Source organism: Danio aesculapii, chromosome 7, assembly GCF_903798145.1.
Source record: "Danio aesculapii chromosome 7, fDanAes4.1, whole genome shotgun sequence".
In the NCBI taxonomy this organism is placed as follows: domain Eukaryota; kingdom Metazoa; phylum Chordata; class Actinopteri; order Cypriniformes; family Danionidae; genus Danio; species Danio aesculapii.
This window is the reverse complement of record NC_079441.1, coordinates 45,377,513-45,399,017: the sequence shown is the minus strand read 5'-3', so window position 1 is coordinate 45,399,017 and position 21,505 is coordinate 45,377,513. Positions and strand designations below refer to the sequence as shown.

The following is a 21,505-nucleotide window of genomic DNA, read 5'->3' as shown; positions in this document are numbered from 1 at the left end:
TGATGTGAATGGAATGTCTTTTGATTTATTTATTGTCTTTAACTTTTTTTAATAAGTTTATTTACTTTAATATATTTCAGTTGGAGTGCGCACATTTACATACACACAAGGATAGCAAGCGATTGACAGTCACCAGAAAACACAGTAGTGCGTTGAAACCTCTAAAGCTCAATTTAGTCACAAAGTATGTCTTTAATTTCAGATGTCCGCCCCCCCCCCCCCCCATTAGAGCTTATACAAATAGTTGTATTAAATTTAAATGCATCAACTCGATTTAAGGCAGTGAGAACTATCAAAATAAAAAGAATAGGGCCAAAAAAAAAAACCTCAGCAACAAAGAACAGACCACAAAAAATAAAGTGTTATGGTGAATTAAAGATCCATTGCTTGGAACCTCTACATTTTCTGTGAACCTGTAAAATCTCCATGCGCCACTTCTAGACCACTTCTATAATTTTTTTCCTACTCCACTTTATCTCTTCTCCTTTTTTCTTCTTGAGATGTTGTGGTCTTAGGGCTCTGATAAGGGTTTATGTTTTTATTTACTGCTTAGAGAGGAGTGTGGCGGGTATTTGTGAGTCCTCTAAACTCCTCTCGGCATGAATAGAGCAGCCGTAAGGCCCTAGGGTTTAAGTGCTGAGCTTCCCTGTGCTGAGCGGGAAGATATTGACTTTCTTAAAGTCTGGATCATTTCTGTTTATCACAAAACATTAATATCCACCCTTCCCCCCTCACCACCACCACCACCCATGCATCTCTAACCCCCTACCCATACTTATTTACCTTCTAACCCCTGCTAGCCTTCAATAAAAGGAAGTACAATGAAAGTTGATACACTTTATTTTGTTCTTTAAGAGGCTTGGTTTCATGGGATTCAAACTGCCTGTGTTGTTAATCTCTTCTAGTAGAGTAACATTCAGGACAACAGATGCATACAGAAATGGGCCATGGTGATGTGTGATTCAAACTTAGGAGGAAAAAAGGAATGAATATGGTCAGAAATGCACAATTTGATCTTTTAAGGGGAAAAGAAATGAGCAAACAAAACAAAGTCAGGAATGCAAGCCTGAAGTTTCGATTACACACAGGTAACAGAGAACTGATTATCTATATACTTCATATCTACAGTGGCTTTCTCAAGAGCTCTACTGTATAAAAAGTAGGTCCGTGGGTCAATAAAGCCAACAGAAGCGCTACGGTTCCTTCATATAATTCACACTTCACAAATAACACATTCATTCTCTTGGTTACATGTGGTCAGTATTTGCCCAAAGTCCACCAGTTAGAAGGGAAGATGCACCTCCTTCAATGACAATGACATTACTTTTGTATGATGTAGAAGTGCTGATTGCGAAAAAAAACACATTTCATGTGTGTCTGCCATACCACTTTAAGTGATATACATTCTAAAAACTGCACAACAATAAAGAAAATCCATGTATTATTATACAATGTTACCTTTTTTTCCATATTTTATTTTTCACAGGAGAAAGATGAGGACAAGAGGGAATGAGGGAGGCTGATGGGAAGTGCTACTAGTCGTCAGGCAGGTCTGAAGCTGACCCTTCTGCGGCCCGGCTGAACAGGCGACTAAGGTTTCTCTTGACGTGTTCTGAAAGAGTGAGGAGAGGTGGAATGGGAAGAGTGGGGGTGAATGGAAGCAGCGTGGGAGGGGGTTGAATTGATTTCCTCTGTGATGACAGCTCCAGTCAGGCTGGCACCAAACGCCCCAACCTCCCCCCCCCCGTTTCACCATCCACATCCCTCCGTCCGCTCGCTCCATCCCTGCGCGTCAGTGGCGCTGGGCAAATGGCCACTGGTGGTGTCATGTTCTTGAAGGGTGCGCTCAACAGCTTCCCTCCATCTTTCTTTCCCTTCCAACTGTCGCGAAATCGTTGGCGCGGATCGTTTTTCTGATAAAAGCATTATTTTTGGGACAAAAGTCACTCGGAGGAATTTAATGACAGTCTTTTTTTTAAACGTTGTCATTTTTCCTATTCAGTAATGTCTCTTCAACGCTCAGTCCAGGCAACTCCTTTAAGAGCTGCGTATTTAGTTTCAGACTCATCAGAAATAGGGTTCAGGTTTCTCTACTTCATCATCTTTATCCTGTGCTTCACAGAACATTACTGAGGCTGAAGGGCTTTGATTATGGGAGTTTGCGAACCCCAAACTTATGGAATGCCAGTTTCTTTTTGGGAAAAGAGGAATTATTTTGAATAACTTCATGTTTCTTTTAGGATGATGAGGATTCTTTTAGGAGAATGTCTGCACAATGTGGTCACTTGAAGGTCCTAAAAATCCCTGGATCACATTTTACTCCACTTCACTCGACAGAACGAGGAGTATCACCAGAAACACATTCTCCTGTGTTAGCTTGACTAGCAGAGGGATGATGATTCCCTTCCTCTGAGTTCCCGGAGATGTCAGAGTCTATGCGGGAGCGTTTGAAGCGCCGGTCGGGATATTGGCTGTTGTCAAAGGGCATGCGGTGAACGCAGAGCACATGGGTCTTCAGGTTGCCTTTCTGAGAGGCGCTGTAGGGGCAGTAACGACACTGGAATGGCCTCTGACCTCCATGACCTGGAAATTAAAACAACAAAATTACAATCCTGTTGTTATCAAAATAATTCAAGATTGCATGTTGCATTTGGTTACAGTCAACCCAAGATTGAGGTTTAACACTGGGACTGCCAGAAACTACTAGAATGGCCATAGCCATAGTTCAAATAAGACTGTACAGAATAAAATTTGTCACGTCATATTTACATTCAAAGCTAAAATCTCAATAGAAGATTTGAATGTATGTCAACATATTTTATTCATTAGTTAAAATCTTTACATATATATGTTTTTTTTATGCTTTGTGTGTCTTATGCTGTGTGCTGAGCTGTATCATTTTTCTCAAGCACACCGGATACGCTGCTCAGCGCCGCGACACAGCGCGCACATGACAGTTTAAAATATCCCACACCAGACGCGCACATTGGCATGTGATTTAAAATGAAATTATTTAGATGCTGCTCTGTGGCACGGCAGAAATATGAACAGTGTCCTGAGTCGTAGCTGGGCGACTTGTGGCACCGGTTTGTGTAGCTTGATAGAAACCTATGTTTAGAATTCTGAAATGCATGTCACTGCGTGGCGTGATGTGGCGCTGTGCGGCGCATATGGTGTGTGACCCCCTTAAGGGGCCGATCACACCGAACATGCTTTTACCTTCCAAAAACATGATACGCACCACAATTTCTTTCAACAGCGAGCGCACAGCGCGCTACGGCAAAAACGCAAGGCGCAGTAAGGACACACGGAACACGCTTTTCTGTTCTAAAAACGCGAGGTGCACCACACTGCCTTTTTTGTTGTCAATAAAAAAAGAAGCGTCCTTCGCTTTTTATCTTACTAGGCAATGACTGAATCAGCTGCATGTTGTGCGCGTTGCATGTTGTGCGGAGTTGCTGTTGATATTGGTATAATTTTAATATTATTAATTATTAATATAATTAATTTGACTTTTTTTTTAACTGTGGGCACACAACACGCAATGACAAAAATGCAAGGCACAGCAGGTGGTTAAAATGCGAGGTGTGCAGGACGCATAAGCAGTGTGCAATACATTCACAGCCATTAGTAAATCATTTAAAAAAGACGCCTCTCAACGCAAAAAGCACATTCGATGTGATCGGCCCCAAATGGGTTAAAAAGTGAGGCACATAAGTGGCGCGCGAAACGTTCACAGCCATTAGTAAATCTTTCAAAAAAGGCACCTGTCATTGCAAAAACTGCGTTCATTGTGATCGGCCCCTTAAACATTCTGGCAGAAAAAAAAAAAACAATTTATGCTAGCAGAAAGTTGCTAGGCAACAGAGGCATGCATACAGTTAAAATCAGAATTATTACCCCCCCTTTGATTTTTTTTTCTTTTTTAAATATTTCCCAAATGATGTTTAACAGAGCAAGGACATTTTCACAGTATGTCTGATAATATTTTTTCTTCTGAAGAAAGTCTTAATTTTTTATTTGGGCTAGAATAAATGCAGTTCTTCATTTTTTAAAAACTATTTTAAGGTCAAAATTATTAGCCCCTTTATGCTATATATATATTTTTAGATAGTCTACAGAACAAACCATCGTTATACAATGACTTGCCTTATTATCTTAACCTAATTAACCTAGTTAAGCCTTTAAATGCACTTTAAGCTGTATAGAAGTGTCTTGAAAAATATCTAGTCAAATATTATTTACTGTCATCATAACATAGATAAAATAAATCAGTTATTAGAGATGAGTTATTAAAACTATTATGTTCAGAAATGTGTTGAAAAAATCTTCTCTCCGTCAAACTGTGCAATTTGAATAAATCAAAAATGAAACATACATTTAGGGCAAGTCAGGGTACTATAGTTATACGTGTTTTATATTAACAAATTATTAAACTACGAAATTAAAAAGCGGTCAAAATAACCCCCACTGTAATTCTAGTGTTAATCGTTGAATTCATCAGTATGAATCAAAAGCATTTGCTCCATCTGACCGTGGACAATCTTCACCGTTCAGATGAAGACATTTTCTTTGTGCTCAATCCTACAGAACTTTAAAAGTGCTCTTTTCAGCATAGAGCAAGTACAACTGTTTAAGAGATTGGATCTGATCATCGGTGCATTGTACACAATGGCCCTTAATAGCCCACACAAGTCTGTTTGAGGAATGCAGATTACGTGCCTATCATATCTGGCCCTCTTATCAGGCCCATCCACTTAGAGCAAAGCCAGGCACTTTCAGCTACGCGCTACTTTAGAACATTAATAACAGTACATTTGCTCTCCATTTTTCTCAATTCAATTTGAAAAGCACTAAATCAAATTAACATGGCGGTTTAAAATAGCAGCCGCGTTGGTGTGGAGAATGTAAAGCGGCTGCATTAAAGGTGTAGCCACGACGTAACGTGAAAAATGCACGCATCCCCAAAGTACCGCCGCCTGCTTGCGTATGCATGTGTGGCACACACAAAAAGAAGGATTTATACGCACTTTGTGTTTGGCTTTGGAGTCTCAGCGGCTTTCCAATACTACAATGTCTGCTGAGGCCTCGCTACAAAGGGGATTGCTACAAGTTTTAGAGCTTTCGATGTTCCAGTTGTCTGATAAGAAGCCGCCGAAGCGCAATCCTGGCCGTTTCATTCATACGCATTTTAATTTCACACTCCCTTACATTGTGCTAAGTCTGAGAGGCAGCATATTCTCATGCCACTTTATACTTAGAACGAACTAGTGTCACCAAATGTAAGTCAGCTTTCTTTGCTTTTTCTTCTCCGCTATTTTCTTCTGTATCTCGTCTCTTTTCCTGAAGCAGGCAAATGCAGGAGTTGGGAGTTGTCAACGACTGGTCCAACTGGATAGGAAATGGGGCATTTTTTAATCCCATGCAAAGAGGAAATCTACATATTGTGTGCGTGGGATAAAAAGGACGAGAAATATGGAGAGGAGAACGCCGTGCTCACTGTGGCCATGACAAGACCGCAGGTAAATGATTAACAGGGCTCGGAGAGAAACACAAAAGAAGAAAGCCTATTGACAAGTAACCTCCGTCACAGCTCTTCGTATTCACCCAAAAAGCTTCCTCCAGTTTCCCATTTCAAAGTGAGATAATACTGCCCCTTCAGGGTGCCTATTTGGTGGTCAAAATAATTGGCAACAATGAATCATATTCGGAGAGGTGTTCTGTGGCAAGGCACATTTTTCTTATATCAAAAAAGAGCACACACATTGAGCCCGCTCTCCAAATGTTTCTCGTAATAGTTGCCCGATTACTTTCGAAACTAATTGGGGCAATTTTGGCTTGTTGCTACTAGTTGTTAAATGACAAGGGAAGAGGGGACAGAGCCTGGGATTGTGTGTACAAAGATAACAGTGTGTCATGGTGTGTCAAAGCAGGTGTGTGTTCCTCAAATTCACCTATCTCTTATTTTGTCACGTTCCATCTGTTAATATACAACATTAAAACCCAATGTTAACATTTCTGTAAATTGTAAATTCAACACATTTCTGAACATAACAGTTTTAAAAACTAATTTCTAATCACTGATTTATTTTATCTTTGCCATGATGACAGTAAATAATATTTGACTAAATATTTTTCAAGACACTTCTATGCAGGTTAAAGTGACATTTAAACGCTTAACTAGGTTAAATAGGTTAACTAGACATGGTTAGGGTAATTAGGCAAGTTATTGTATAATGATGTTATAGTATGGTTTTGCAGACTATTGAAAAAAAAAAAAAAATATATATATATATATATATATCTTAAAGTGGCTAATAAGTTTGACCTTAAAATGGGTTTAAAAAAAGAAAAACTGCTTTTATTCTAGCCAAAATAAAACAAATAAAAAATAACTTTCTCTAGAAGAAAGAAATCAGACACAGTAAAAAATGTCCTAGCTCTGTTAAACATCAAAGGGAGGCTAATAATTTTGACTTTAACTATATATATATATATATATATATATATATATATTAGGGCTGCATGATATTGGGAAAAATACATTACGGTATTTAGTTTTTTTGCAATACATATAGAAATTTTTATTTAATTTCACAAGATGACTTGAGTAACTATTTGGAAAGAGTTAAGAAGAGTACATCTGCATAAAATATACATAATATTACAAAATAAAAGCACAGATGAAAACAGAACTAAAGTAAAAATTAAGTAAACAGCGCTTCTCAGTTTTCAGTGGAGTCTTTGCAGCATTGAGGTTCAGAAACAATCAGAAATAATCAAATGTAAATTAATACCATTATTTTTATTTTTATTACTATTATTTCCTTTATTTTGCAGGAGATCACATTGTGACAGTACTGTCTCTTCGCCCAGTGAGACCTGGTCAAGATGGCAGCACATAAAGTTTCACACAAAAAAAATCACAGAAAACAAGGTTTTACAAAATCACCATTCGCAAAAAAGGTCAGACCATAAAAAAACAATTACAGGTATCCTTTATAACGTATACTGAAGATGTTTAAAGGTACGCAGAGTCATACGCGTGTCAAGATTAAGCCAATTTTACAAATCATTCCAAGCCCTATAAGACCAAAAGCACATTTGCCAAGTTTTGACAATACCCTTGGGACTGTTAACCGAATATAGGAACCAAATCTAGTGTGTTGCTTATTTATGTGAATTGTTAGCAAATTAGAAAGATAGAATGGTAGTTTACCTAAGAGAGTCTTAAAGTAAATAAGTACATATGTAATTTTCTTCTTTGATATAAAGATAACCAATCTAAGGAATCATATGTGATGCATCCGTGAATCTGCACCTGTTACAAACCGTAAAAGCAGTTTTAAATTTTTTAAAGCACCATTTTAAGGACAAAATTTTTAGCCCCTTTAAGCTTTTTTTTTTTTTTTTATAGTCTACAGAACAAACCATCATTATACTATAACTTGCCTAATTACCCTAACCTGCCTAGTTAACCCAATTAACCTAGTTAAGCCTTTAAATGTCACTTTAAGCTGTATAGAAGTGTCTTGAAAAACATCTCGTCAAATATTATTTACTGTCATCATGGCAAAGATAAAATAAATCAGTTATTAGAGATGAGTTATTAAAACTATTATGCTTATAAATGTGTTGAAAAAAATCTCTCCGTTAAACAGAAACTGGGGAAAAAAATAAACAGGGGGGCTAATCATTCAGAGGAGCTAATAATTTTGACTTCAACTGACTTCAAGTTTAAATTATTTTTTTTACATTAAAATGTCTGGTTTTTGATAATAATAATAATAATAATAATAATAATAATAATAATAATAATAATAATAATAATAATAATATTTTTTTAAAATAAAAAAAGTACCTTACATTTTTCATATTATTTACAGAACATACCCACTAAATGTTATTCAGTGTAACAATAGCTAGTAAAATATAAGCCAACATCTTTTATTAATTAAATTTTCTTTTATATTATATTATTGTTTTAAACTATACATTGCATTTATTATTTTAAATTAGACTTATAATTTAATTGTAATTTCCTAATACTTTGCTGTTATCAGTCAAACTTCTAGGTTCACCCATTTGTCAGCAATACATTTTAAGTTCCTAATGAATTAAAATATAACATTTAATATGATCACTTACACATTTCGATATTTAAATTAGCATAGGTTAGAATAATTATATTGTTGTGTATATATATTGTTAGGCTGAATAGCAATGGGACATTTTTATTACATATATATAGATGCTTTATTTTCATCTGAAACATCAAAGCAACAATGTAATATGCTATCTTCCTTTTAATATGCTTATTCTATATTGAATTTGCTAATTTAATTTTATGCACACACTAAAATCATTGTCTCTTCCGTTTGATCCGCGTGTGTTTATCGCATTCTTTTTATATATTCGATAAATCTGACAAAATATCTCAAATAAAAGTCTATATGTGTGCGTTGCATAATCATTATGCGTCTCAGCAGTACAGGCGTCTCTTTCTTTTTCTTTCTTGTTCCTTCTTTCAATCATTCCTCTCTTCAAAGCTCTCTGGTGATTCACATCTACTGCAGCTGAGGTGACATCAACTACTATGAAGAATTTTATTTCTCCATTCTCAGTCTCTTTCTCTTCGCTATGTGTCAATCCTTCCCACATTTCTTCACTCTCTTTCCTGAAACTGTGAGTCCTGTGTGAGTAAAAATTCCAATGTACTTGTTACCAATGGCCAATAAATCTTGGGAATGCTTTGCGGCCAAAAACCACACAAGAGGACATTTTCAGCTCTATATGTACAGAGCTTTGCAAGACAACATATGGAACTGACAAGTAGTACTTTTTTTAATCATTTTCACCCCTTTTCTCGCTCTTTCCATCATTTTCTTACATTTTCTCAATATAGAGAGAGAAAAAGAGAGCAAGAAGAGTTCTATTATTTTCATCAGTGTGCCATTATCACGCCTGCCTAATTAACCCCTGAAGGCCTCATATGTGAAGATCAGAGGGCGAAGAAGAGGAGGAGGGGGGAGAAGAGACGACAACACCCACATCCTGCAAATTCCCCAATATCACTCCATCATTGTCCTTCCCACAGTCCATCATGCCAAAAGTAAAACAAAACGATCCCATTTATTCATTCTTTTCATCATACAGTGAATCATAGAGTATACACTATATTTAACATTATAGTTACAATCTAAAAATGCTAGGCTGCTTCAATATAATTTGTGACCACAAAAACAGGGGTTTTGAGGTGTCTTAAGGTGTGTGGGGATTTTTTTTGCAACAGCCAAAAATAGATTGGGTCAAAATTATTTTAGATTATTTTTCTTTTATGGCAAAAACCATTCGATTATCAAGTAAAGATCCATGATGTTCCATGACAATATTTCTGTACAACTGTACAACAGCTCTGTCTGGTTCTTAAATCTGATTGGCTGATAGCCGTGCGATATTTTGCAAATAACCGGACAAATAATGCCCTTGTGGATTACTCCGCCCACATACAGCGAAGAGGACACACTACAGTTTGACAAATATTTCAGCTGTTGTATAACATAATGTACTATTGAGGCATCATCAGGTGACATGTAGTTGTTTAGATTTCAACTATGCAGTTTATTTATAAGTATGGTCCCTATTTTAAATATTTATAATTTCTGAGACTCAGTACGTGAGCAGACCAAAGAAAGTGACAGTTGACCTTCCGCCACAAGCGACAGCAACCGCATAAGCCCTTAGGGGAGGAAAAACTCAGCGTTTTGTCAGCGCAAGTTTCAAACTACAGCTGAACAAATCATTATAAATCAGGTGGGTGACATTCTAAGTCGATCTCTCTCTGTTGTATGTTGTAGTGCTGCAGTTATACCAAAGAAACTGGTAGTGTTTGCTTTGCTTTGGCTTTTTTAGGTTAATTGTGATATCCTGATTGCAACATAGAAACGCTGGAAAATCTCTGTAGACTGATGGCATTTCATGCCGTTCAGCTTTATAATCTTAAAATGTGAGCAAAAATTACCTGCTTTGTCATCACTTTAGACATTGTTATATATATATATATATATATATATATATATATATATATATATATATATATATATATTAGTGGTGGGCCGTTATCGGCGTTAACATGCTGCGTTAACACAAGACTCTTATCATGCGATTAAAAAAAAATATCAAAAGCAGGTTTAAAATTGCTGTTTCAAGCTTATGTAGACATACAGTTCATGTTTAACTGAATAAACAATTAGTAAACACAGCTTATTATTAGTAGTAGTAGTAAAAGCACATCTTATTGAACAAAATTTATTTTCATCACCAATTATCATAGTAGAACAGTTTCTCAATAAGTTTCTGATGCATTTTGAAAACAGGAGATGAGCCCCTGGTCTAATGCGCCACCTGGCTTGAGAAACCCGTTCTCAAAGATTTATTATTTGGGTAGCACACATATTCTGAATGCCTTTCGCAGAATTCAAATGAGCTATTTTAATCTAGATTAATTTCAAGATTAATCGAGATTAAAAAAAAAAAATCTATGCCCATCTATACACACACACACACACACACACACACACATATATATATATATATATATATATATATATATATATATATATATATATATATATATATATATATATATATATATATATATATATATGATTAGTAATGTGCATTGCTAAGTACTCAATTTAGACAACTTCATTGGCTATTTTCTCAGTATTTAGATTTTTTTGAACCCCCAGATTACAGATTTTCAAATATTGTTGTATTCTAACAAGGTTCATATCAATAGAAAGCTTATTTATTCAGCATTTAAATGATTCAAAAATCACAATTTCCCCAAAATTCACATTTGTGACTTGTCATATTAGGTCAAAATCCACTTGGGCCTACTGGGTTAAAAAAATCAATTGAATTTTATATGCAATAGTCCATTTTTTTGTCCATATTTGACCCAAAATTGGGTTGAAACAAACCCAACAATTCTTTCAGTGTAGTCTGTATCCATTTCCCTTTATCTAGCCTTTCTGAAGACACGTCTAATGCTCCCTCTTGTGGCACCTCCTCTTAAGCTCTCCATTTCATTCTGCTTTTCTTATCTCACCATGCACACGCATTCAGTCTAAAAGATATCAAACACGATGTGTTTGAACAGTATACGATTGTGGAAAGCATGCAAACACATCCTCTCTCTCTCATGCACACACACATATGCATATGCAGACATGGAGGTGCTTTGGCATGTAATCAAAATCAGTCTTATATAAATTCCATCTGATGCCAGAGCCACCATCTGTGAAGGAGTGCTGCCTCTCACCTCTGTCTGTCTGTGAGAAGTCGCCCTCTCCAATGCTCAGCAACAAAGACTGTATGTGTGTGTGTATGTGTGTGACAGAGAAAGAGCGGGAGAAGGGTGTTGAGGAGGAAAAATGATTAATTTGCAGAATGCTTGTGATTTGCTCATATATTATTATAACAGCTCATCAGCACATGACGAATCCCTTGCCCCACGCAGCAGAAAGAACCTGCAGGGCTTCAGCACTTTTACTGTGTGTGTGTTTACACACTCGAGCATGTGTCCCTGTGTATGTGTGGCATGTCTTTGAAAAATAATAGCTCATGAGCATGTCATGAATGCCTGTTTCTGCATGTGTGTGTCTTTGTGTTGGGGGAATACTGCATGTGCATTGTGTGTTTGTGTGTGTGTATAGGCTGGCACCTGACAGACTGCAGAGCCTCTAATGACTTTCAGATGCTCACCGAGAGTAACTCCAGCTTGAGAACAAGTAAGATTGGAGTATTGAAGGAGAGAGAGAGACTTCCGCTCTGTGGGTGATTAAGGGTTTAAACGCTCATATCCTTTCAACTCGCACTGCAAATATGAATGAGGTCACCTGAGTTAAACACTTCCGTTTGGTGTCAGTATCACATGTGCAAGAGTACGTTATGGTTTTTAGAACAAACGAGAAGCTAATACAGAGCGACTTATGTTTTAGATACAATACTTTTTGTTTTTTTGACTCAGGAATGAAAACAGGTTCAAAACTGCAACAATATTGGTGTTTTTGAACTTTTGGACAATTTGATCTCACTAAAAGTCTCATTTTGTTCCTAAATTACAGTTGTTGTGTTTTTGTTTTGTTTTTCCATTTGCATTAAACTTAAAGCTTTTGGTAGGTCCACACGGAATCTGTGTACGCAGAAATCTGCAGATTTTAAACCCATCGAGTCTATTTTTTTCACTCGTGTAAAATGTGTGTAAATGTATATTTATTCAGTTTTTAAATTAATTTTAGTAATATTATTGACTTATATGAAAATGTTTATTTGATTTCAAGAGTTCACACTTAGCTGATGATTGATAATGAAGCTTGTTTGGCATGCTGTCCCGGGAGAGAGCCTCAATGAGATCCTCAAGCCCTGGGCGACGTAACTCCCGTTGCAGGGCGAGAGGGGAGTTTGAGCTCAGGTAGATCTCGATGACTCCCCCCTTGCTTATTTGTAGCTAAGTGTCGGATATGGATGGCTGAGAAGAGGTGTACTCGCTTAGAGGTTGACTATGGTAACATTTTTTGTGATCAATTTGCTTGGGGTGCTTGTTATTTGGACTGTGGGAAGAAACCGGAGAACCCGGGGAAAACCCATGCGAGCTCGGGAAGAACAAGCAAAACTCGCACAGACATGCCGGCTGGTTTAGAAGGGAATTAAACCAGAGGCATTCTTGCTGTGAGGCAACAGTGCTAATCACTGGCCACCGTGTCGCCCGTTTGAAAAGGAGGGGGTTCTTCAAGACGAAGTTATTCAAATAAGAAAACTCTGGTTATTTATAGTGAGTTAGGAATCAACTGATTGGATAATTGCCGATGCTGGAACAGCTGAGAACAATAATAAGCACGTGATTCTCTCAAAATTTGTTTACAAATAAAGTTCACTTATTTACAATACAGTTTGTAAAGTAATATTTTCTGTCTTTTAGTAAATATATGAAATGAGTGATTTACTTTGTTTACCAAATAAGTGGATCTAATGGGATTTGCATTGTAAACAATAAATAAAAGATATTCATTTTCATTTCATATATTACGTTTTTAGTTACAATACTCCCAAAATCATTCCGCATAAATCTGCAGATATTTTACAACATTCTGCACAGAAATAGCATAAAATGTCTGCAGATTCTGTCTGGCCCTAGCTTAAGGTAAGGGATAATGTACATCTAAAAAAAGTTACTTGAAAACATGTTCTAGTTGCATCCAAGTTGACTGGTTAAATCAGTCAAAATCTAAATTTTTATTTATTTAAATTTTTCTTTATCCAGTATGCATGTATGCTTCTAGTGACTGATCCCAGCCCTATAGCAAAGTATGCATATTTGATTGCAGTCATTTCTTTTTTGTATTTTGGTTTCTCAATAATTCAATGTTTTGAAACATTCACCTGCGGCTTGATAGAACAGATTGGAAAGATTCACCACTTCCAAGTGGAGAGGAGTTGAAAACAGATACATGATATCTATCAATTTCTGCTTCCTGTAGTGACACAATGTTTGCATACTTTATCACAGATGAAGTGGATTAGATGCTATATTTGTCAAACGCACAGCATCTTCAGATCTTTTCATGAAGCAACAGAAACAAATAAATGCAATGTTTACAAGAATAAAGTTCAACATTAGCCTATACCAGTTCAATATAAATAAAAGTGGGTCTACTGTAAATATTAGGCATGCGTGTATTAGCCTCTGATGTTCATCAGCCAATATTGGATGAATTTAAAGCTATAGGCAGATACAGATAGTATATTAATTACATGGAGGAAATTACCTCCATATCTTTTAAATTCATTCATTCATTTTCCTTCGGTTTAGTCCCTTTATACATAAAGGGGTCACCACAGCGGAATGAACCGCCAACTTATCCAGCATATGTTTTACATAGCGGATACCCTTCCATCTGCAACCCGGCACGGGGAAACATCCATACACACTCATTCACACACATACACTACGGACAATTTAGCCTTCCCAATTTACAAGTATCGTATGTCTTTGGATTTGTGGGTTTCCAACACAATCTCACGGCAATTCGTAACTTTTTGATTTAGTGGCTAATTCGTACGAATTCGTACGTTCTAATTCGTACAATTTAGTATGATTTGCTCATCCGCCAATGACGGTTGGATTTAGGGGTGGGGTTAGGTGCCACGCCTCCTTTTTAATATCGTACAATTTCGTACGACTGAACTCGTACGAATTCGTACGAATTAGCCACTAAACTGTCAAAACGTAAAATACTTACGTTTTCTCATGAGATCAGGCTGGGGAAACCGGAGCACCTGGAGGAAACTCACGTGAACGTGGGGAGAACATGCAAACTCCACACAGAAACGCCAACTGACCCAGCCGAGGCTCGAACCAGCGACCTTCTTGCTGTGAGCCAACAGCACTACCTACTGTGCCACCGCGTCGCCCATATTAACTTCATAACTGAAATTATGAAGTGAGTTTGGTGAGTAGAGTAGAATTGAGTAGAAACATGTTATTATAATTATGCTATTATATTTTGCAGTGTAGCATTTATTACACAGAGCTGTAGTTAATTCTGCTCCATCTGAAAGCATGTGCCAAATGTATACTAGAACCATCTTTACTGACAAAATGTGCATGAAAGTTGTCTTCAATTAATCGTCAGAACAACATGACACCACAGCCTGACTATCATTACATGATAAGATTTTTATCGATAAAACAAAACAAAACATGAAGCTAAGATGAAACGTAAACATGAAACACATGAAAAATTTAATAATTTTAGTGACAAAAGCCTACTGAAATTAGATAAAATGTCTAACATCCATTCACTGCTTAATTCCAATTGGTATCTGCATCCAACTCACCTGATGATTCACTCAATTGTTGCCATCTACTGGCATAATGATACAACCTGCAGAAGGAGTTACTTTGACTACCTGACTAAAATGTACAAGCAGCAACAAAAGACCCACAGTGTTGCTGGACTCAACCATTTGAGTTTTATAAGTGTTAAATGCATAACTGTGGGGAGTCAACTGACCTAAAGTTCACCTTAGTCTGACTCACACTCTATATTCAGCCTGAATGCCATATTGATTTCACAACTTCAAATGTATCTGACCAACATGCTCATAATGGGGTTCTGTAAGTAAAACTATGTCTGCGTACAAAATAGCACATATATTATATATGTACAGACTCACTATATTTTAAAGAATATCTATAATGAAGCTGTATCTGTCGGAATTACATAAAGCCACGCATGTGAATGTTTCTGAGCCCTTTTATCCAGTTAAGTGCAGCATTTGTTGCATATCCATGCCCAATAACTGGGTGGAAACTTTCTGTGTCTGCCTGCTTGAGTGTCACCTATATGGAAGAGAAGGAAAAGATAAAGAAAAACAGAGGGAGTGTGTGTCTGGGGAGAACGCAAGCCACAGAAGGTGTGAGCAGTAAAAAGTGATGTACCATCTGTCGGCCAGTAATAACCTGCGTGTTGTAAAGGCTGGGAGATTACTCAGCAAAGAGAGCTTCCAAACACCCAAATCCCTCCGCAACGTTAGTGCGCCACGCACTATCTCTCCCCACCTGCTCCCAAAAAAACCCTGCTGAGGAAGATTCCACACTAAAACCCACATCACACACCTTCAGATCCGCTCGCTCTGATATGGTAAACACAAAGACACCAGACGAGCAGCACATCTTTACATCTGCACTGATCTCGATAATAATCCATCACAGTCTAGCTATTTCATTATAAAGTTTAAATGCATTCGTATGAATATCAAGAGATTTGCATACAGAAATAAAAAGCAACTGTTTGGATTGCTAACGAGCCTCTAGTCAACCGAACGGATATTTCCTAGACTGAAATGAAGAGCACTAAATGGAAATCAGGACATATTTTGGAGAACTGCATGTTGTTGTAGTCTGGCTCTCAGGGACTTAACGAAATAATAAAATAAATATATATAAAAAATAAAAAACATGGAAAAACTTGGATTTGGCGCTCTGTGTGTATGTTTCAAAGGCAAACTCTAAAAGCTCCACAGGGGAAGCAGCTCCCATGTTAAACACTGAACTAGATTACAAACTTCTGCAGCAGTCGTACCTCTTAATACGCTCTCTCTGTTTTTTCGCCTATACATTTCCCAGTATGCCTGCCACTATATCTCTTTTCAATCTTCCTTCTTTGGCTTCATCTCTCTCTCTTTTCTGAACAAATGGAATTCTTTGAAGTGTTCCAGAGCGTTTGGTTTTGTTTTTCCACACGGACATGTCTGAGTAACAGTGTGCAGAAAGTTTCACTGAAGGATTTTTGGGATAATATACCGCTTCCTTCACTGACAGTGCATGAGAGGTGCTGGCGAGGGCCCGAAAGGAGCGTGCCGATTGGTCAAGAGTTAGAAAGGCTCATGGGTAAAAGGCAGTATATACATCATGTGATGAGAGCGATGTGTCAGGCGGTCTGTGTGTGGGTATCTGTGTGGCCAGGGGAGGAAGAGTTCATGAGTACTCATCTGCAGTACTGCTCACTTCTCTCCTTCCCTTTCTCCCTATAGAGCATATTGCTGCACATTCTAGTGCTGAGCTGTCACGCCAGACACATAATAAATGTCTACGAGTGTGTGTGTGTGTGTGTGTGTGTGCTTTTGTGAAGAAGGGAAAAAAGAGACCATCCCGTACCTGACTAGTTTCTATCTTAAAGTGGTCATATTGAAGTAAAAAGGCAGAATTGGCCCTTACAAGAAGTACTGGCGTAGCTGAGTGATGGTATCAGCATATTGCTATGCAATGGAGAGCCGGGATAATCGCAACACTCAATATATAGAAAGCTGTTGATATCTTTAAGCTGAAAAAAATGGAGTTGACTTACTGTATAAGAAAGAAAGAAAGAAAGAAAGAAAGAAAGAAAGAAAGAAAGAAAGAAAGAAAGAAAGAAAGAAAGAAAGAAAGAAAGAAAGAAAGAAAGAAAGAAAGAAATGGTCTAGCTGTGAAAATAATAGCTGTTTCTCATGAAGAAAACAGAAATGTACGCTACAAATTTGGCATACATGTTCATATAACAGTATAAAATAGGGGTTGATTAGTTTTTGTGCTGTGTGTTTACAATACAGTTTGTGACAATTCTATAATTAAACAAGAAACACACACACACATGTCTGAGCATGTGTTTTCTAACACATTAAATATAATTATTTACATTGTGGAGGATTTTCATTTGTTACATTCATCACAATACTAGTAGTGCAAGTCTAATTTAATTGGATCTGTTTCGTGTAAATTAATGTTTATTTGACAAACCTATTAGAAAATGTCAATGTTTTAGGTCAACTTTAAATAATCAGCTAAAAGTGATCAAAATAATCTTACCCTGACTATAACTGCATGATTATGGTATTTTCATTGTAGTGTACTATGGTATTATCATCAGCATGGCTTTATAATATATTAAAATGAATCAATACATAAATCAATTGTGTCTTAATAGTAGAATGTTTCCAGATATTGCACTGTAAAAAATCCTGGTTGCCTTAAAATTTTAAGCTGAATCCAATTAATCTTATGAGTAGGCCCACAGTGAATCTGTGCGAGCAGAAATCTGCAGATTTTTAGCCCATCATTGAGTCTCTTTATTTACTTGTGTAAATCTATATTTATTCAGTTTTTAAATAAATTTCAGTAATATTATTCACTAATATGAAAATAATAATTAGATTTATTTACAATAGAGTTTGTAGAGTAATATGTTCTGTCTTTTGGTAGATATATTATATGAGAGACTTAACTTGTTTACCAATTAAGTGGATCTAACTGGATTTGCATTGTAAACATTAAATACAAGTTAAAAATGTATTCCTTATTTTTCTTTTTTTTATTTCAGTTTTTAGTTACGATACTACCAAAATCATTCCATATAAATCCACAGATTTTTTTTTACAAAATTCTCAGCAGAAATAGCAAAAAAATGTCTGCAGATTCTGTCTGGCCCGACTTATGAGTCCATTGAAATTACAATATGTTAAACTGACTTAAAACAGCTTGTAACTTATAAAATTAAGTTAGAACATGATTAACTTAATTTAGGTTAATAATGACCTCTGAGGCTATGACCCAAAAAAAATATGCTGTCAGGACTAATTGATCACATATTTTTTACAGTTTGAGTATTAATAAAAGTTGTCTAAATTGCGTTAACAATGCACCTTACTCAACAAAAATTAGATTTGATACTGTATGTTGATTGTGTATGTGTGTGTGTGCGTGTGTGCGTGTGTGCGTGTGTGCGTGTGTGTGTGCGTGCGCGTGTGCATGTGTGGGGTTGTGAACCTGGACCAAAAAAAAAAAAAAAGCCTATGTAGCACGGGTATACTTTTGATACAAAACAACAATATACAATATGGGTCAAAATGATCTATTTCTCTTTTATGGCATATATATATATATATATATATATATATATATATATATATATATATATATATATATATATATATATATATATATATATATATATATATATGTATATATATATATACAGTGCTTCATTTGAAAAGAGTTTTGACCTCAGTGTAATGAGTTGAATACCTTATTATTTTAACTTAAAAGTAACTCAAATAGTTTGTAGCAATCGGTTTCCTCAAATGGTTTGAGTTGCCTTAACTTATAGGGTTTTACAGTACTCAATTGGTTTGAGTTCTCTTCATTTAATGGGTTTTACTGTGCTCAAATTGCTTCATTTACTCAAATGGATTAAGTTCAGAGTACTTACTAGGATTCGTTTTTGAACTTAAATGGTCTGTTGCAATCGGTTTCCTCAAACAGTTTGAGTTACCTTAACTTTTTAAGTTTTACAGTGTAATACTACTATTAATAATTTATTCATTCATTTTTTCTTCGGCTTAGTCCCTTATTTATTAGGGGTCACCACAGCGGAATGAACTGCCACTACTAATAATATAACAAAATACATTTCATGTGTACATTATTAAAACTATATACATTACACACACACATTTGAACACAAAATCATTAGTCCTCTTGTGCATTTCTTATTTTTTTATAATATTTCCCTAGTGATGTTCACCATTACTTTTTTTATTTCTAATAGTTTGGCTGAAAATAATGCAGTATGAATACTAAAATACTGCAAAATATTATGTATTGTCATTAGGCAAAACAAACTAGTTATTAGAAATTAGCTATTGAAACTATCTTGTTTAAAAGATTTAAAAGGAAAGCTAATAATTTTGAGTCATGCAATACGACTTAAAAAATAGAAGTACACCCCTCACAAATCTATCTTTTAAATTCATATTTTAATAGGAAGCTATACAATATTATATTTGTGCATATACATTAGATTGGTCAGTTCTGCAACCAAATCTGGAGCTTATCTAACAAAATTACTGATGATAAAGGTCCAAAAACTAGTACAGCCAAATGTATATGCTATAAAAAATATTAAATACAAATTTAAAAAAGAAAAATCAAGAGAAGCACAAAAAAAAAATTTTTTTTAAATTTTGTAGGTTGTCTTTTTTTTTTTTTTTTTTTGCAATATTTTGCTTTAATTTAATTGTTTTATCTTTTAATTTCTAAATATATTTGGCGACTAAAATATTATTTTAATAAATATATCTGCTTAGGAAATCTGTTTTGTTTAATGCACCAAAATACATTGCCTATATTCACTGAGAAATGGATAAACATATTTTCAAAAAGCGGTGTACTCAATTATGCTGAGCACTTTATATACCCATATGGATCTCCATCCAACACTGGGTCTTAAGGTGTTCTTCTGCTGGCTACAACATGATCCACACCTTTCTAATGGCTGGCTTAGAGGAGCAGGACCAAACGGCACTACCAGACCTCCAACACGACTAAGTGCTCAGCTATCAATGACATTTCCAGTCAGCTTTTACATACATTCACCGATACTGATACTATTCCCATGCAGACACAGAAATATCAATAAAGGACAGCTCAATGCAGACATAATATGTGATTGTTTGCGTGCGCGCTATACCTGGAAGCAGACTTAAAAATCGAATAGAATCTCTCGCTCTCTGGTTACAACTCGAACAAACATCTCGTTCTCTTCAATTTCTCCTCTCCGCCTCCATCTTCCTTTCCTTTTAATTTTGTCCCCAGGACCTATTTGTCTGGCGTAAGAGAAATCCCTCTGTTCTGAGGAGTCAGTGGAGAAGGGTTTGGCGGGGGGGTGGGTGAAGGGTTTGAGGGCCAGGAAGGGCCACCTCCAAATAAGTTCCATTAATCACCCAACACACTCTAATGTAACTAATATTTTACAATTAGAGGAGACAAGACGGAGCTCCGAGCCATCTATCTCTCTTATACCACATGATCATCGATTCATAAGACCCTGCCTGAGAGCTGAGCAAACACACACACACACATACACACATACACACACATGCTCTTGTTAAGTTGCATGAGAGCGTATGTGCTCGCCGATGATGAGCATTATGACACGGTGTGTATCCAGACGCACAGAGAGCTCTCCAATGGTGACAGATGACTGTTGTCTGTGTGCGTGTAAATGAGAGAGGAAGAGTGCGCAAAAATGTGTAAAAATGTGGAAAGGCTGTCAAAGAACGTCTGATAAGATTGATTACGGATTGACTGCAGATTGAAAATGGAAATAGAGTGCCATTCTCTGTGCAGACAACACCTTTCGCTTTCAAAAATCATTTAGTTGGCCCTAACGACGAGATGTGCTAGTGCTAAAAGGCTGCAATCTGTGTGATTAGCTCAATGGCAAAACAAAAAACATAAAGGTTTGAGTATTAAAATGTGCACTACAAGCCTGCACATCATTTCAGTGAAGATTTATCCATTTTTTAAATGTATTGTAATCTTGTATCTGCTGGTGTTCAGAGATCACAGTTTTCTGCCTCCACTGTTATAAGTTGGGGCGTAGCGCCATCTGGTGGCATGAATGAAGAATTGCGCGCGCCTTAGTGTGCAGCCTGCATGCAGGACAAATGAAAGCCAGCTGAACAAATGAGAGAGAAGAGAGGTTCAAGCGCAGGTCACCATCTGCCTGGCTACAAGTGCTGGCACACAGTAACCCAGCAGCACTGCCTTCTGAAACACAGCAGCTTCATACACACTCTTACACAATATAACACCAGTGGAAGACAATGCGACGGAGTGATGCAAATACTTGTATACAGTAAGGCTGAAATTTGCTTATGTATATTATGTATATGCTTATTCCTATTCTTACAGTATATATCTGTCTTGAAACTTTTGTGTAGTGACTGAAGTTAGCATACTCATATTCCAAAGTAAAAATGATTGATGTACATAAAATATAGAATAATAATTGAAATTAATTCAAATAAATAAATGAAACAGCTTAAGCCAGGCTTTTTGTGTAGTTTGAACAGGGTTTTAAGTTGCTGACTTAAATGTTTAATATTTTTTTCCCCATTT

At 36.3% G+C, this 21,505-nt stretch overlaps 1 protein-coding gene across 4 annotated transcripts in view; it reads right to left on the bottom strand.

Moving 5' to 3' along the window:
- Window positions 1-267: 267 nt before the first annotated feature.
- znf536 (zinc finger protein 536) overlaps window positions 268-21,505 on the bottom strand; it is a 303,464-nt gene continuing 282,226 nt past the window's right edge. For all 4 annotated transcript variants that reach the window (XM_056461995.1, XM_056461997.1, XM_056461996.1 and 1 more), the window contains one exon: window positions 268-2,583. In XM_056461995.1, coding sequence (XP_056317970.1) covers window positions 2,327-2,583 — 257 coding nt within the window. In that variant the 3' untranslated portion in view covers window positions 268-2,326. The remainder of the gene's footprint in view (window positions 2,584-21,505) is intronic.